Below are 17775 nucleotides of genomic sequence, written 5' to 3'. Positions count from 1 at the left end.
CCTCTGTCCCACAAGTGAAAACAGACACGTCATCAGCATAGGCCACGACCCTCAGAGGAGGCTCACCAGGAATGTCCAAAGACACTCCACACAAAAGAACTGCTCGCTAACCTCGTGATGAAGGAATCGATTAGAGGACAGCCCCGACGCACATCTGAGCCAATCCCAAAGGGCCATCTGATCCAACCATTCACAAGCATGAAGCACTCAGCCCCTCTGTACAAGGTTTTCAGACAATCGATAAAGCCCCCCCTCCAGGCCATACATGCCAAGAAGCAGCCACAGGTGTGACGGAACTGTCCAGCACCCAGCTTGGGTGCCTCCATCAAGATATACTGTAGCTTCCTCCAGTCTGGACCCAAGAACCAGGTTGTGATATTGGGGATGTCTAGCTCAGTGGTAGATGCGTTTTCAGTGAGTTCACAGTAGGAAGAAAAGCCGGCAAAACTGTAATCCTTTTAGTGTTGTTTACTGGTAAATCAGGGTGACAATAAAACAATAAAGTTGACGCGTTTCGGCAATAGCCTTAGGTGTAGCTAGTTTGAAACAGATATGGCAAAATATATATACACTCACATACACATATGCAAACTCCATCTCTATAAAATTGGCCTATCAGGTTAGTGTCACGGAAAATTAACATATTTAATTGATACCACCAATTATCCAAGTGGTTGGTGACTACACCTGTTTTTAGCCACCATGAGAAGGGGGAGAGGAAAGAAAGGCAATATAAAAAGTTATTTTGTTGAGCCAAAAAGAAGTGTGTAGAAAAAATTCTACATGAGATATTAGGACCTTATTACTCAAAGGAAGAAATGTATTCCTTAGAAGAAGGAGAAAATGCAGACTCATGTTCAGTGAGTTCACAGCCAACAATAACTTCAGTTTATGGGCGTGGTAGCACACTTTTATTGGAAGTAACAAAAATGAAAGTTCATACATGCACGGGTTGCCCACACAGGGGTTCTTCTCCCAAAAAATTACAACACAAAAATGCCAGGCCACCTGGCTCTCAAGGCTCACTCAGCCTTGGTCGCAGTATAAAGCTGCGCAGGCTCACTCCTGGCCTCTAGGAAGGGGCTCTTCTGACACTCCAGGCTTTCACATTCCTCCAAGACTCACAGTCCTCTCTGGTCCCCAGGACTCTCTCTTCCACTTGTCTCAGCTATGGTCTCCCCGACTCTCTCAGCTGGTCCAACTCTCTCAGTCCACTGACATGGAACCTCTCCCACATGGAGTGCCGTCTCAAGGATATTGCCTGGATTCTTAAATGGTAGCACACCTCCCTCCTGGCTGCAGCAACTGCTCCAACACCATACCTCCCAACTGCTCCCACACCAACACCATACATCCAAACTGCCCCCACACCAACACCATACCTCCCAACTGCTACCACACCAACTCCATACATCCAAACTGCCCCCACACCAACACCATACATCCAAACTGCCCCCACACCAACACCATACCTCCCAACTGCTACAACACCAACACCATACCTCCCAACTGCTCCAAGACCAACTCCATACCTCCCAACTGCTGTCACACCAACTCCATACCTCCCAACTGCTCCCACACCAACTCCATACCTCCCAACTGCTCCCACACCAACACCATACCTCTCAACTGCTCCCACACCAACTCCATACCTCTCAACTGCTCCCACACCAACTCCATACCTCCCAACAGCTCCAAGACCAACTCCATACCTCCCAACTGCTCCCACACCAACTCCATACCTCCCAACAGCTCCAAGACCAACTCCATACCTCCCAACTGCTGTCACACCAACTCCATACCTCCCAACTGCTCCCACACCAACTCCATACCTCTCAACTGCTCCCACACCAACTCCATACCTCCCAACAGCTCCAAGACCAACTCCATACCTCCCAACTGCTCCCACACCAACTCCATACCTCCCAACTGCTCCCACACCAACTCCATACCTCTCAACTGCTCCCACACCAACTCCATACCTCTCAACTGCTCCCACACCAACTCCATACCTTCCAACTGCTCCAAGACCAACTCCATACCTCCCAACTGCTCCCACACCAACTCCATACCTCCCAACTGCTCCCACACCAACTCCATACCTCTCAACTGCTCCCACACCAACTCCATACCTCCCAACTGCTCCAACGCCAACACCATACCTCCCAACTGCTCCCACACCAACTCCATACATCCCAACTGCTCCCACACCAACTCCATACCTCCCAACTGCTCCCACACCAACTCCATACCTCTCAACTGCTCCCACACCAACTCCATACCTCCCAACTGCTCCCACACCAACTCCATACCTCCCAACTGCTCCCACACCAACTCCATACCTCCCAACTGCTCCAAGACCAACTCCATACCTCCCAACTGCTCCCACACCAACTCCATACCTCCCAACTGCTCCCACACCAACTCCATACCTCTCAACTGCTCCCACACCAACTCCATACCTTCCAACTGCTCCAAGACCAACTCCATACCTCCCAACTGCTCCCACACCAACACCATACCTCCCAACTGCTCCAAGACCAACTCCATACCTCCCAACTGCTCCCACACCAACTCCATACCTCCCAACTGCTCCCACACCAACTCCATACCTCTCAACTGCTCCAAGACCAACTCCATACCTCCCAACTGCTCCAAGACCAACACCATACCTCCCAACTGCTCCCACACCAACACCATACATCCAAACTGCTCCCACACCAACTCCATACCTCCCAACTGCTCCCACACCAACTCCATACATCCAAACTGCCCCCACACCAACACCATACATCCAAACTGCCCCCACACCAACACCATACCTCCCAACTGCTCCCACACCAACACCATACCTCCCAACTGCTCCAAGACCAACTCCATACCTCCCAACTGCTCCCACACCAACTCCATACATCCAAACTACTCCCACACCACCTCCATTCCTCCCAACTGCTCCCAAACCAACTTCATACCTCTCAACTGCTCCCACACCAACTCCATACCTCCGAACTGCTCCAACACCAACTCCATACCTCCCAACTGCTCCCACACCAACACCATACCTCCCAACTGCTCCCACACCAACTCCATACATCCAAACTGCCCCCACACCAACACCATACCTCCCAACTGCTCCCACACCAACTCCATACATCCAAACTGCCCCCACACCAACACCATACCTCCCAACTGCTCCAAGACCAACTCCATATCTCCCAACTGCTCCAAGACCAACTCCATACCTCCCAACTGCTCCAACGCCAACTCTCCTGAGCTATGCTCAGACCTGCCTTATAATGAGTGTGTGCACCTGGACACCCACATAACCTGCAGAACTTCTGGAAAGCCCGGACACAAGACTGAAGACTCTATCTCTCCCAATGCTCTTTAAAGTCTTCAAGTTTCCAGCCCCAATCCAGACTTACAAAATCCAGAGAGGACTTAAAGCAAAGCTTTCTCTGCTCACCAATCTTCTGCTGGAACTTCTCAAACTGCCTCTTTGAGAGTCCTGTGTCCATTTTACACTGATTTTCACCAAGACAGGGGCTCTCACTCTCACAAGGTCTTATAGCTGAATATTGCACCCAAGAACTAGACGACACTAGGTTAGGTGCAAACTGGAACTGGAACTCTTAATTGAAAATTTACACAGAATATGCACACACCGGCCACTTTATTAGGTACACCTGTTCAATTGCTTGGTAACACAAATTGCTAATCAGCCAATCACATGGCAGCACCTCAATGCATTTAGGCATCTAGACGTGGTGAAGACGACTTGCTGAAGTTCAGACCGAGCATCAGAATGGGGAAGAAATGGGATCTCAGTGACTTTGAACATGGCATGGTTGTTGGTGGGAGACGGGCCGGTCTTAGTATTTCTGGGATTTTCACACACAACCATCTCTCGGAATTATAGAGAATGGCGGGAAAAAGAGAAAATATCAAGTGAGCGGCAGTTGTGTGGAGGAAATTGCCTTGTTGATGTCAGAGGTCAGAGGAGAATGGGCAGACTGGTTCCAGATGATAGAAAGACAACAGTAACTCCAACGATCACTCGTTACACCCAAGGTATGCAGAATACCATCTCTGAAAACCCAACACATCCAAACTTGAAGCAGATAGGCTACAGCAGCAGAAGACCACACCGGGTGCCAATCCTGTCAGCTAAGAACAGGAAACTGAGTCTACAATTGGCACAGGATCACCGAAATTGGACAATAGAAGATTGGAAAAACGTTGTCTGGTCTGATCCAACATTTGTGTGACCGTGTGTATGCAAGACAAGTTTGAGCCAACATCTGTCGGAAAAAATCCCAGGATTTTGTTGTCGGAATGTCCGATCAATGTCCGATCGTGTGTACAGGGCATAAGTCTCACAGTCTAGAGCAGTAATTGCTGGTTATGGGCATAGAGGCCCCAAATATGTATTCCGGTCCTAGATTCCCAGAGTCTGTGTGTTTCGGGGAGACATGGACCCGAATCCAAAGCAAGATAACTCCAAGGGTCCCCCAGGCACACGCCTCCCAAAAATAGGACCCCCTCAAAAGCCAGGGCCCATAGTCAGTAGGCAAGAGACCACCCTGCAGTCCCCTCCAAAAGCCCCCTGTCCTGGTTGGGTCACAACAGGTACTCATGATTGACCCCATCAAAAGCTTTAGCCTGATCCAATGCCAGCCGGGACTTTCTCCAGGACCTCTGGGACAGCTAACACCGCTATCAATGTGCTTCCACCCTGATCAGAACAGTGCCGGGGGTAGGAAAGTAGATTGCGCGCTACAGACCATAGTATCTTCCTATCAACATTGAGAAGACTAATGGGCCACCAAGTCTCAATTCTAGAAGAATCTTTACCCTTTGAGAGAAGAATCACCGCCGATTGTCACATGGAGGGAGAGAGCGAACCCTCTCATACAACTCCACCAAATATGGGGCCAGAGGAACCTTAAAGTGCTTCTAAAACTGTCAGCTGTCAGTCCATATGGCCCGGGCGACTTCATGATGGAAAGCCTATCAATATCCTTCACCACCTCATCTGCTGTGATGTCCTCTGCCAAACTCACCAGACAACTTTCCCAGTCCTGGAATAGAACCCAGAAAACCTGACATGCCCACCCGATCGAGGTCCCTCCTACCCAGGAGGTCAGCATAATATGACCTGGTGGTTCCCAGGATCCCCGGCTTGGACTTTGCCAAGGAACTCGCACTGCCAACCAGGCCTACAAATGACTAGGAGGGGGGATTTGAGCTAGGAGGGGGAATTTGAGCTACTAGGGGGGATTTAAGCTAGGATTTGAGTTAGGAGGGGGGATTTGAGCTAGGATTTGATCTAGGAGGGGGGATTTGAGCTAGGAGGGGGAATTTGAGCTAGGAGGGGGGATTTGAGTTAGGATTTGATCTAGGAGGGGGAATTTGAGCTAGGAGGGGGGATTTGAGCTAGGAGGGGGGATTTGAGCTGGGATTTGAGCTAGGAGGGGGGATTTGAGTTAGGAGGGGGGATTTGAGCTAGGAGGGGGGATTTGAGCTAGGAGGGGGAATTTGAGCTAGGAGGGGGGATTTGAGCTAGGAAGGGGGATTTGAGCTAGGAGGGGGAATTTGAGCAGGGGGAATTTGAGCTAGGAGGGGGGATTTGAGCTAGGAGGGGGGATTTGAGCTAGGAGGGGGGAATTTGGGCTAGGAGGGGGGATTTGAGCTAGGAGGGGGGGATTTGAGCTAGGATTTGAGTTAGGAGGGGGGATTTGAGCTAGGAGGGGAGATTTCAGCTAGGAGGGGGGAATTTGGGCTAGGAGGGGGGATTTGAGCTAGGAGGGGGGGATTTGAGCTAGGATTTGAGTTAGGAGGGGGGATTTGAGCTAGGAGGGGGGATTTGTGCTGGGAGGGGGGGATTTGGAGAGGCAGGACAGGATGTGTACTCGGAGGGGAAATTTGAGGGGTGGCGGAATTGTGCTAAGAGGAGTAATTTGTTATTTTTGGGGGGGATTTGTGCTGGGGAGGGGATTTGAAGAGAGAGAGGATTTTAGCTGGGAGGGGGAATTTGGGATGTTTGTGCTAGAAGAGGTGATATGGTAGAGGGGGAGGGGATTGGTGCTAGGAAGGGAAATTGTTTTTTTTTTGGGGGGGGGGGGGATTTGAGATAGGAAGGGGGATTTGCAGTGGCAGGAGAGGATGTGTACTCAATGGGGAAATTTGAGGGGTAGAGCAATTGTGCTAGAAAGAGTGATTTTTTTTTGGTGGGGGAGTTTGTGTTGGGGTTAGATTTGAACAGAAAGAGGATCTCAGCTGGGAGGGGGTGGGCGCTGTGTACCCCGGGGGGGGGCTGTGTGCCCCGGTGGGCGCATTGTGTACCCTGGGGGGTTGTGTACCCAGGGGGTGTGTGCTCTGTGTACCCGGAGGGGGGCGCGCTGTGTACCCTGGGAGGGTTGTGTACCCGGGGTGTGTGTGCTGTGTACCCCGTGGTGTGTGTGCTGTGTACCCAGGGGGGGGGGGTTGTGTACCCGGGGTGTGTGTGCTGTGTACCCCGTGGTGTGTGTGCTGTGTACCCCGGGGGGGGGGGGTTGTGTAGCCGGGGGGGGGTTGCTGTGTACCCCGGGGGGGGCGCACTGGTGTACATGTGCCAGGCACTGTATATTTACCTTGTTCCACCTGGCCGCCCATCCACAGTAAATGTACTCGGGGGGCTCTCCATTGTTTCCAGTCCCGGTAAGGGTCGGACAAGTGATATTTCCCATAATCCCTTTCCAGAACCAAAGAGACATGCCGCTCATACTGAGACTTCTGGGCAGCAGTGTAACCTCAGAGGTCACCCCCTGATCTCCATGATTCCAGACAAGCCTATGAAGCTTCCTCCACAGATGTCGGTCGGTGACTTATCTGTTTATTTCTTCCTCTGATCACCGATCGTTCTCTCTGCTCCCGCCTCTCTGACTAATCTCCACCAATCATATCTGAGAAATGTCCTCCAAGGACTGACTCACCTTCTCATCATCCAGGACCCCCTCCCCCAGGTGATGGATTAGAGTGTAAGCTCCTGTGGTGAGTGGAGGGGACAGGTGGTATATTAGAGTGTAAGCTCCTGTGGTGAGTGGACAGGTGGTGGATTAGAGTGTAAGCTCCTGTGGTGAGTGGAGGGGACAGGTGGTGGATTAGAGTGTAAGCTCCTGTGGTGAGTGGACAGGTGATGGATTAGAGTGTAAGCTCCTGTGGTGAGGGGACAGGTGGTGTATTAGAGTGTAAGCTCCTGTGGTGAGTGGAGGGGACAGGTGATGGATTAGAGTGTAAGCTCCTGTGGTGAGTGGACAGGTGATGGATTAGAGTGTAAGCTCCTGTGGTGAGGGGACAGGTGGTGTATTAGAGTGTAAGCTCCTGTGGTGAGTGGAGGGGACAGGTGGTGTATTAGAGTGTAAGCTCCTGTGGTGAGGGGACAGGTGGTATATTAGAGTGTAAGCTCCTGTGGTGAGTGGACAGGTGGTGGATTAGAGTGTAAGCTCCTGTGGTGAGTGGAGGGGACAGGTGGTGGATTAGAGTGTAAGCTCCTGTGGTGAGTGGACAGGTGATGGATTAGAGTGTAAGCTCCTGTGGTGAGGGGACAGGTGGTGTATTAGAGTGTAAGGTCCTGTGGTGAGTGGACAGGTGGTGGATTAGAGTGTAAGCTCCTGTGGTGAGGGGACAGGTGATGGATTAGAGTGTAAGCTCCTGTGGTGAGGGGACAGGTGATGGATTAGAGTGTAAGCTCCTGTGGTGAGTGGAGGGGACAGGTGGTGGATTAGAGTGTAAGCTCCTGTGGTGAGTGGACAGGTGATGGATTAGAGTGTAAGCTCCTGTGGTGAGTGGACAGGTGGTGGATTAGAGTGTAAGCTCCTGTGGTGAGTGGACAGGTGATGGATTAGAGTGTAAGCTCCTGTGGTGAGGGGACAGGTGGTGGATTAGAGTGTAAGCTCCTGTGGTGAGTGGAGGGGACAGGTGGTGGATTAGAGTGTAAGCTCCTGTGGTGAGGGGACAGGTGGTGTATTAGAGTGTAAGCTCCTGTGGTGAGTGGAAGGGACAGGTGGTGTATTAGAGTGTAAGCTCCTGTGGTGAGTAGAGGGGACAGGTGGTATATTAGAGTGTAAGCTCCTGTGGTGAGTAGAGGGGACAGGTGGTATATTAGAGTGTAAGCTCCTGTGGTGAGTGGAGGGGACAGGTGGTATATTAGAGTGTAAGCTCCTGTGGTGAGTGGAAGGGACAGGTGATGGATTAGAGTGTAAGCTCCTGTGGTGAGTGGAGGGGACAGGTGATGGATTAGAGTGTAATCTCCTGTGGTGAGTGGACAGGTGGTGGATTAGAGTGTAAGCTCCTGTGGTGAGTGGACAGGTGGTGGATTAGAGTGTAAGCTCCTGTGGTGAGTGGAGGGGACAGGTGATGGATTAGAGTGTAATCTCCTGTGGTGAGTGGACAGGTGGTGGATTAGAGTGTAAGCTCCTGTGGTGAGTGGACAGGTGGTGGATTAGAGTGTAAGCTCCTGTGGTGAGTGGACAGGTGGTGGATTAGAGTGTAAGCTCCTGTGGTGAGTGGAGGGGACAGGTGATGGATTAGAGTGTAAGCTCCTGTGGTGAGTGGAGTGGACAGGTGATGGATTAGAGTGTAAGCTCCTGTGGTGAGGGGACAGGTGGTGGATTAGAGTGTAAGCTCCTGTGGTGAGTGGAGGGGACAGGTGGTGGATTAGAGTGTAAGCTCCTGTGGTGAGTGATGGATTGTTCCTCTAGTGGTGGGAAGTCCTGTATATTATATGGAGATTAGGTGGAATTCCCCGAATTTTCCCCGGTTGGCTGTCCTTGTCCCCGGCCTCCCCTCCCCCGCATTGTTATGTTTTCTCAGGTTTCACTGGCCAGGTTCTCACTGTTGCGGTGTCCTTGTGGTCGATCGATCGGTCGGTCATGTATGTTGTATCTACAGAAAGTGCTCAACCCTTCCAGAATCACAGAATTACAGGGGATGGGAGAGAGCTCGGCGGTTGTCTGTGCCTGGGGGGGGGGATGAATGTCTGATAACTGCAGAACGATTCTGGAGGGGGGGGGGGGTGCAGAAAAACGTGCGATGTACACACAGACCTGACAACCTCAGAGAAAATCGAATTCCCAGATCAGACGGCACACACCAATCCTTCCCATCCAATCATCATCCAATGTCACCACAATCATCACACTGAACAATTCTACACCCCCCCCCCCCGGGACTGTGTATATAGAGAAGGGTGTGTGCGGTGTACAGTCAGTCATGTGTGTATGGTGGGTGTGTAATGTATACAGTCAGCCATGTGTGATTGGGGTTGTCACCTCATCCCTTTAAACCCCAACACCTTTGAATTACTCAGATTCTGAGGATGATTTAATGCAGATAAGGCACCAAGTGAGTTTAATTACCACCTTAATCAGCCCCGGAACCTGTATAATTAATATCTGTCCGGGTTTGGAGGGATCAGGTGACAACCCTATGTGTGATCTGTGTACAGTCTGCAGCATGTTGGTTGTTCTCCATGGTGTCAGTGTGTTCTCCATGGTGTCAGTGTGTTCTCCATGGTGTCAGTGTGTCCTCCATGGTGTCAGTGTGTTCTCCATGGTGTCAGTGTGTTCTCCATGGTGTCATTTAGTGGTGTCAGTGTCAGTTAGTGGTGTCAGTGTCAGTTGGTGATCCTCACCTGCTCCCGCCACTCATTGCTGCCTTGTCCGGGATCTCTGTCTTCTCATTGTAACTTTGTATCACTTTCACTTCCTCCTGTTTCTGCGCTGCTCTTTGGTGCCTCCCTTTGGTCATTTGTAGTCACAGCCGCCTCCTGTGGGAGGGTTCCGCAATCTGCTGACCTGACAGAAGAAGAAGAAGAAATATGTAATGTGACCGAGGAAAGGCAGAAATAATGACAGGAAACCGATGAGGATATGAGAAAACCACCCAGAAATCAGAACTCCGACCAGAAATCAGAACTCCACCCAGAAATCAGAACTCCACCCAGAACCTTCACTGTGCAGAATTTAAAGTGGAGCTCCGGGCTGATCTGAAATCTCCGGCCATTCATTGTATAATGAGCCTAACCTTCTCCTTTGACCTAAAACAATGGACACACGCTTCTACTCACTGTGATGGCAACTGCCTTGACCTTCTATTCTCCAACCTCTGCATTCCGTACAACCTCTCCACCAACTCTTCTCCTTTCTCTGATCACCACTTTATCAGCTTCACTCTCTCCTTGTTTTCCAACACCTCGCCTTCCAACTACATAACAGGTACCCGTAGAAACCTTCATCACCTCAACCCTTCTCCTTTCTCTGATCAACACCTTATTAGCTTCACTCACTCCTTGTCTTCCACCACCTCACCTTCCAACTACATAACAGGTACCCGTAGAAACCTTCATCACCTCAACCCTTCTCCTCTCTCTGATCACCACCTTATCAGCTTCACTCTCTCCTTGTTTTCCACCACCTCACCTTCCAACTACATAACAGTTACCCGTAGAAACCTTCATCACCTCAACCCTTCTCTCTGTGATCACCACTTTATTAGCTTCACTCTCTCCTTGTCTTCCACCACCTCGCCTTCCAACTACATAACAGTTACCCGTAGAAACCTTCATGACCTCAACCCTTCTCTTCTCTAAGCTGCTACTGACCACCTCTTTGACAAAATCTCACCCCTGCCCTGTCCCAACCTGGCCACTTCTGTCTACAATAGATCCCTATCCTCCACCCTGGATACCCTGGCAAACAGATGACACCAGAAGCCTCAAAAAACATAGCTGCACTGTTGAGCGTCTGTGGCGTAAGACTAATTCCCAGCAAGACTTCCACCAATATAAATCTGCCCTCCGAACATACAATGCCTGCCTCCGCACAGCCAAGCAGACCTATTTTATCACTGTGATGGACCTCGTACTCCTGAGGAGTATGTCCTCTGTATGGGCTTCCTTGCCCAGTGCCGGGACAATACCTGATCCCGCAGCCCACCCAGTCACTGGTCAGGACTCAGTGTAGAGTGAATAAAAGCATAATACTTTAATTGAAGAACAGACACAAGTTTTTATCGTGGGGGACAATCCCCCCTCCTTGTTGGCATAGAGACACATGGCGGGGTAAACTGTACATCCAATCACATGAGGTGCAGGAAGATTGAAACTTTTCACCAAATCTTATAAACAAAAACTGGGCACACATCCAAATTTGTCAGTGGGAAGGACACTTGAGGACACTGTTCTGTTCAATGTCAGTGTTCTAAACACAGACAACCTGGCTGGTTCAGGGGGTCGGTATCCCAGTGAAGAAAAGGGAGTTGGGACAGATGCTAAATGGGACTGGTACTGTCACAATCCCCCTCATTAACACCTTCTCATCCCATCCCCATCAACTCTTCTCTACCTTCAACTCTGTACTTCGTCCTCCACCGCCTCCACCCACTAACTCACTCACTTGTCCAGGAGATCGCCGATCACTTCAAACATAAGATTGATACAATTCGTGAGGAGATCTCCTCTGTACAGATACCTCTGCCACCTTACACTCCTTGTCCACTTGCACAGTCAATACTTCCCTTATTTAAGCCAGCTACTATAAAGGAAGTCACTAAACTATTTTCTAAGGCCTACCTAATCACCTGCCCCTTGGATCCTGCTCCCTCGCAAATACTACGGTCACCCTCTGGCTCTATCCTACATTCTCTACCTCATATCTTCAACTTCTCCCTCTCTACTGACATCTTCTCCAACTCTCTAAAACATGCACTAGTCACCCCTATACCTAAAAAGGCCTCACTGGACCCCACCAATCTTAACAACCTACACCCCATCTCCTTACTCCCTTTTGCCTCCAAATTCCTTGAATGTCTGGTCTACAACTGGCTGAGCTGCCACCTCATTGAGAACAACCTTCTTCATCCTCTTCAGTCTGGATTTCGTCCTCAACACTTCACAGAAACTGCTCTTCTAAAACTCACAAATGACTTACTAACAGCTAAAACCAATGGACACTACTCTGTACTCTTATTATTGGACCTCTTCGGACACTATTCCGTACTCCTACTCTTGGACCTCTATGGACACTATTCCGTACTCTTACTCATGGACCTCTCCGTTGTCTTTGATACAGTTGACTGCCCTCTCCTCCTCAGAAAACTCTATTACCTTGGTCTCCATGGCTGTGCTCTCCGTTGGTTTGAAATCTAATCCTACCTATCTCAGCAAACTTTCAGTGTCACTTACAACTCTACTTCCTCCTCTCCTATTCCTCTTACCATTGGGGTCCCCCAAAGTTCTGTCCTTGGACCTCTCCTATCCTTGATATACACCTTCTCCCTGGGTCAGTTTATAGCTTCCCATGGCTTCCAATACCATTTCTATGCTGATGACACCCAAATCTATCTCTCTACCCCTCAGCTCACTCCTTCAGTCTCCTCTCGTATCACTGATTTACTAAGAAATATATCAGCCTGGATGTCACACCACTTCCTCAAACTCAACCTATCCAAAACCAAGCTCATAATATTTCCTCCCCCACGTGCCTCTTCCCTTGACTTCTCTGTCAAGATCAATGGCACAACTGTCAATGGCCGTACCTGCATCCCGGGGTGCTAGGGGTAATCCTGCACTCTGAACTATCCTTTCGGTCCCACATCCAATCACTGTCCAATTAAGCTGCCCTAGCCTCGCAACATCTCCAGAATACACCTCCTTTTTAACCGTTGACCCCTCTAAGCTTCTAAATCACTTTCTGGTCATGTCCCACCTTGACTACTTCCTCATTGGCTTACCTTTACAAAGGCTCCTCCTCCTTCAGTCCATCATGAATGCTGCTGCCAGACCAATGCCCCTTACCAAGCGCTCAGTGTCTGCCAATCCCTCCACTCAGTGTCCTCCACCCCTCTCTTCCTATCCCTTCACTGACCTCCATTCAGTGTCCTCCACCCCTCTCTGCCAATCCCTCCACTGGTCTCCATTCAGTGTCCTCCACCCCTGTCTTCCAATCCCTCCACTGGCCTCCATTCAGTGTCCTCCACCCCTCTCTACCAATCCCTCCACTGACCTCCATTCAGTGTCCTCCACCCCTCTCTACCAATCCCTCCACTGGCTTCCATTCAGTGTCCTCCACCCCTCTCAGCCAATCCCTCCACTGGTCTCCATTCAGTGTCCTCCACCCCTCTCTACCAATCTCTACACTGGTCTCCATTCAGTGTCCTCCACCCCTCACTGCCAATCCCTCCACGGGCCTCCATTCAGTGTCCTCCACCCCTTACTGCCAATCCCTCCACTGGCCTCCATTCAGTGTCCTCCACCCCTCTCTACCAATCCCTCCACTGGCCTCCATTCAGTGTCCTCCACCCCTCTCTGCCAATCCCTCCACTGGTCTCCATTCAGTGTCCTCCACCCCTCTCTGCCGATCCCTCCACTGGTCTCCATTCAGTGTCCTCCACCCCTCTCTACCAATCCCTCCACTGGTCTCCATTCGGTGTCTTCCACCCCTCTCTACCAATCCTTCCACTGGTCTCCATTCAGTGTCCTCCACCCCTCTCTACCAATCCCTCCACTGGTCTCCATTCAGTGTCCTCCACCCCTCTCTACCAATCCCTCCACTGGTCTCCATTCGGTGTCTTCCACCCCTCTCTACCAATCCTTCCACTGGTCTCCATTCAGTGTCCTCCACCCCTCTCTACCAATCCCTCCACTGGTCTCCATTCAGTGTCCTCCACCCCTCTCTACCAATCCCTCCACTGGTCTCCATTCGGTGTCTTCCACCCCTCTCTGCCAATCCCTCCACTGGCCTCCATTCAGTGTCCTCCACCCCTCTCTGCCAATCCCTCCACTGGCCTCCATTCAGTGTCCTCCACCCCTCTCTGCCAATCCCTCCACTGGCCTCCATTCAGTGTCCTTACCTAGTCTCAAAATATCAACCAAGCCTCCTGCTCTCTAGCTCTACCTTTGGAACTCTCTACCCCAATCTGTCTGAATATCTCCTAATCTATCCAACTTTAGATCATCCCCGAAAACTCTTCTCTTTATAGAAGCCTATCCTGCTTCTAACTAATAACCTGTTTTTTTTTTACTTTCTCCATCAGCCCATCCCCCACAGTTATTACCTTTCATATCACTTGACCCTCCCTCTTAGATTGTAAGCTCTAATGATCAGGGCCCTCTGATTCCTCCTGTATTGAATTGTATTGTATCTGTACTGTCTGCCCGCTTGTTGTAAAGCGCTGCGCAAACTGTTGGCGCTCTATAAATCCTGTATAATAATAATTGTATTTCTCCATAGAGCTACCAGAAGTACCTTCACCTTTCTTCATATTAGCCTCCTGGAATCCCTTCATAGCAGGACTGGGAGGGTCAGAACTTTGCATCAAACATCACTGGGAACATGCTTACTGAAAGGGAGAGCAGAGAGATGACCTGCTGATACCCCTCCTTGTCCAATCAGAGGTGGGTCCTGGACCAGGCTGTACTGCCTGACTTCTGTCTGTCCGGGTTCCTGCTTCAGTAGACTAGCAGGCCGAGGTTCTGCTGGGTGCAAAAATCATTTTCTATCTTTTTTAAATCTACAGCTTTCCATAAAAGAACCTCGGTGATCCCGCCATGGAGGTCCGCAATCAGGAGCTTCCTGGTCTATGGGCTGTCAGTGAGACCTCCCCTCTCTTCTCCACTCCCCTCATCTCATCTCTCCTCCTCCTCCTACTCTTTTCTCCCAATGTCTCCTCCTCTCCTTTCCTCACCTCCCTCCCCCTCATATCTCCCCTCCTCTCTTCTCCTCTCTTCTGCTTTCTCCCTCTTCTCTAGTCTTCTCACTCCTCTCCTCTCCTCACCACTCTCCTCCCTTCTTCAGCTCTGCCTCTTTCTTCTCCATCCCACTACTCCACTCCTTTCCCCTTCCATCTTCTCACTCCTCTCCTCTCCTCACCACTCTCCTCCCTTCTTCAGCTCTGCCTCTTTCTTCTCCATCCCACTACTCCACTCCTTTCCCCTTCCATCTTCTCACTCCTCTCCTCTCCTCACCACTCTCCTCCCTTCTTCAGCTCTGCCTCTTTCTTCTCCATCCCACTACTCCACTCCTTTCCCCTTCCATCTTCTCACTCCTCTCCTCTCCTCACCACTCTCCTCCCTTCTTCAGCTCTGCCTCTTTCTTCTCCATCCCACTACTCCACTCCTTTCCCCTTCCATCTTCTCACTCCTCTCCTCACCACTCTCCTCCCTTCTTCAGCTCTGCCTCTTTCTTCTCCATTCCACTACTCCACTCCTTTTCCCTTCCATCTCTCCTTTTCTCCTTAACAATGTTCTACTTCTTCCTCCCCTCCATCCCCCTCGATTCCCCCCCCATCCCCTTTTCTCCCCTCCCTGATGGGCCGTACACACGATCCGAATATCTACGACAGATCGTACGACTTTTCTCACTTACTAGTCGCAAGTAGAGATTGAGAAGGTAACTAAAGTCACGAAAATTCGTAGGTGACGTCCCGTGTTGTAATGTATTTGTATTTTCGGATGACAACTGTACTGACTGACTGAAAATTGTACGATCCGGTATCGTTCGAGGTTTTCGTGCATGTCCGATCGAATAATATCAGAGGAACTGTCGTGATCGAAAGTAGTGTACACACGATCTGAAAATCATACGATATTCGGATCATGTGTACGGGCCTCAAGTCTTCTCTCCTCATCCCCCCCCCCCCTTCATACCTCATTCTCCTCTCTTCTCCTCTCCTCTTCATTCTTTTCTCCCCTCCTCCCCTCTTCTCCTCTCCTCTTCATTCCCCTCTCCTCTCCTCTTATCCTCTCCTCTTTATTACCCTCTCCTCTTATCTTCTCTTCACCATTCTCCTCTCCTCACCCCCTTGTCTCCTCTCCTCTTCATTCTCCTTATTTCTCCCCCCCTCCTATCTCCTCTCCTCTCCCCTTCATTCTCCTCTCCTCTCCTTTCTCCACTCTGCCCCTCCCCTCTTCTCCTCTACTTTCTCCACTCCACTCTCCTCTCCATTCTCCTCTTCTCCTCTCTCCTCTCCTCTTCAACTTCCTCTCTTCTCCCCCTCCTCTCTTCTTCATTCTCCTATCCTTTCCCTTTCATTCTCCCTTCCTTTCCTCCCCTCTCATCTTTTCTTCTCTCCCCCCCCTCTTCTCCTCTACTTTTCATTCTCCTCTCTCCTCTCCTCTTCATTCTCCTCTCCCCCTCCTCTTTTCTTATCCTCTCATCTTCATTCTCCTCTCCCCCTCCTCTCCTCTTCATTCTCCTCCCTCCTCTTCAATTTTCTCTCCTCTCCCCGCCTCTCTTATTCTCTCCTCTTCATTCTCCTCTCCCCCCTTTCCTCTCCCCCTCCTCTCCTCTTCATTCTCCTCTCCCCTTTCTCTTCTCCTCTCCTCTTCATTTTCCTCTCCCCCCTCTCTCCTCTCCATCCCCCCCCCTCTCCCCCTCCTCTCCATTCTCCTCCTCCTCTCCCCCTCCTCTCCTCTTCATTCCCCTGCCTCTCCATTCTCCTCTCCCCCCTCTCCTCTTCATTCTCCTCTCCCCTTTCTCTTCTCCTCTCCTCTTCATTTTCCTCTCCCCCCTCTCTCCTCTCCATCCCCCCCCCTCTCCCCCTCCTCTCCTCTTCATTCTCCTCCCCCCTCTCCTCTCCCCCTCCTCTCCTCTTCATTCTCCTCTCCCCCCTCCTCTCCTCCTCATCTCCTCTTCAGTCTCCTCTCCCCCCTCCTCTCCTCTTCATTCTCCTCTGCCCCCTCTCCTCTTCAGTCTCCTCTCCTCCCCCCTCTCTCCTCTCCTCTCCCCTTCAGTCTCCTCTCCTCCCCCCTCTCTCCTCTCCTCTCCCCTTCAGTCTCCTCTCCCCTTGGTTCTCCTCTCCTCTCTTAGTACATACACACAATAGGTGAGGGGCCCTGTCTGGGACACTCCGCAGAGCACAGCTTCCTCCTCCGGACACAATTGCTGGTTATTTCTGATATATGGGGTCATTAGTGAAGGTTGCAGGAAGTCATAGAAGACATGAAAGGTTCATTATTATAAATGGGAGGTTGGTGATGAGCCAAAGAGAACACAAGGCTGATGTCCTCCAGATGAGACCTCCGACCGACCGGTCATCCAGGATTTATTATTATTATTATTATTATACAGGATTTATTATTATTATTATACAGGATTTATTATTATTATTATTATTATACAGGATTTATTATTATTATTATACAGGATGTATATGGCACCGACAGTTTATGCAGCGCTTTACAATGTTAGGGCAGACAGTACAGTTACAATACAATTCAATACAAGAGAAATCAGAGGGCCCTGATCCTGAGAGCTTACAATCTAGGAGGGAGGGTCAAGTGATACAAAAGGCTAAAAACTGTGGGGGATGGGCTGATGAAGAAAATGAAAGAACAGTTAGGTGGAGGCAGGAGAAGAGGAAAGTTTTCAGGGATCGCCTGAAAGTAGATAGATTTGGAGACAGTCTGACAGATTGGGGTAGCGATTTCCAGAGGATGGGAGAGGCTCGGGAGAAGTCCTGGAGGCGAGTATTGGAAGGAGGTGATGAGGGAGCTAGAGAGGAGAAGGTCCTGGGAGGAACGAAGAGGGCGATTAGGTTGGTATTTTGAGACTAGGTTAGTGATGTAGCTGGGGGCAGAGCTGTGGACGGCTTTGTAAGTTATTGTTAGTATTTTGAATTTACTTTGTTGGGTGAGTGGAGGCCAATGGAGGGATTGGCTGAGAGGAGTAGCAGATGCTGAGCGGTTTGTAAGGGATTTCACACAATCCAAAGATCTAAAGGGAAACTACAAAGAGA

The 17775-nt window shown here is 50.4% G+C and overlaps 1 protein-coding gene across 4 annotated transcripts in view; it reads right to left on the bottom strand.

Moving 5' to 3' along the window:
• The window catches only part of LOC141129528 (ICOS ligand-like), a 33960-nt gene extending 22951 nt beyond the window's left edge, over nt 1-11009 (bottom strand). For 3 of the 4 annotated variants that reach the window (XM_073617615.1, XM_073617617.1, XM_073617618.1), the window contains exons 1-2: nt 10960-11009; nt 9674-9836 (exon numbers count right to left, since the gene is read on the bottom strand). In XM_073617615.1, the coding sequence (XP_073473716.1) occupies nt 9674-9789 (116 nt within the window). In that variant the 5' untranslated portion in view covers nt 9790-9836; nt 10960-11009. Of the gene's footprint in view, nt 1-9673; nt 9880-10959 lie in introns of those variants that run through there. The other variant, XM_073617616.1, reaches the window with a different exon arrangement.
• Between the last annotated feature and the right edge of the window lie 6766 nt (nt 11010-17775).

This window comes from Aquarana catesbeiana, linkage group LG02 (assembly GCF_042186555.1).
Source record: "Aquarana catesbeiana isolate 2022-GZ linkage group LG02, ASM4218655v1, whole genome shotgun sequence".
NCBI classification, from domain to species: Eukaryota; Metazoa; Chordata; class Amphibia; order Anura; family Ranidae; genus Aquarana; species Aquarana catesbeiana.
This window is presented reverse-complemented; position numbering and strand designations above follow the sequence as displayed.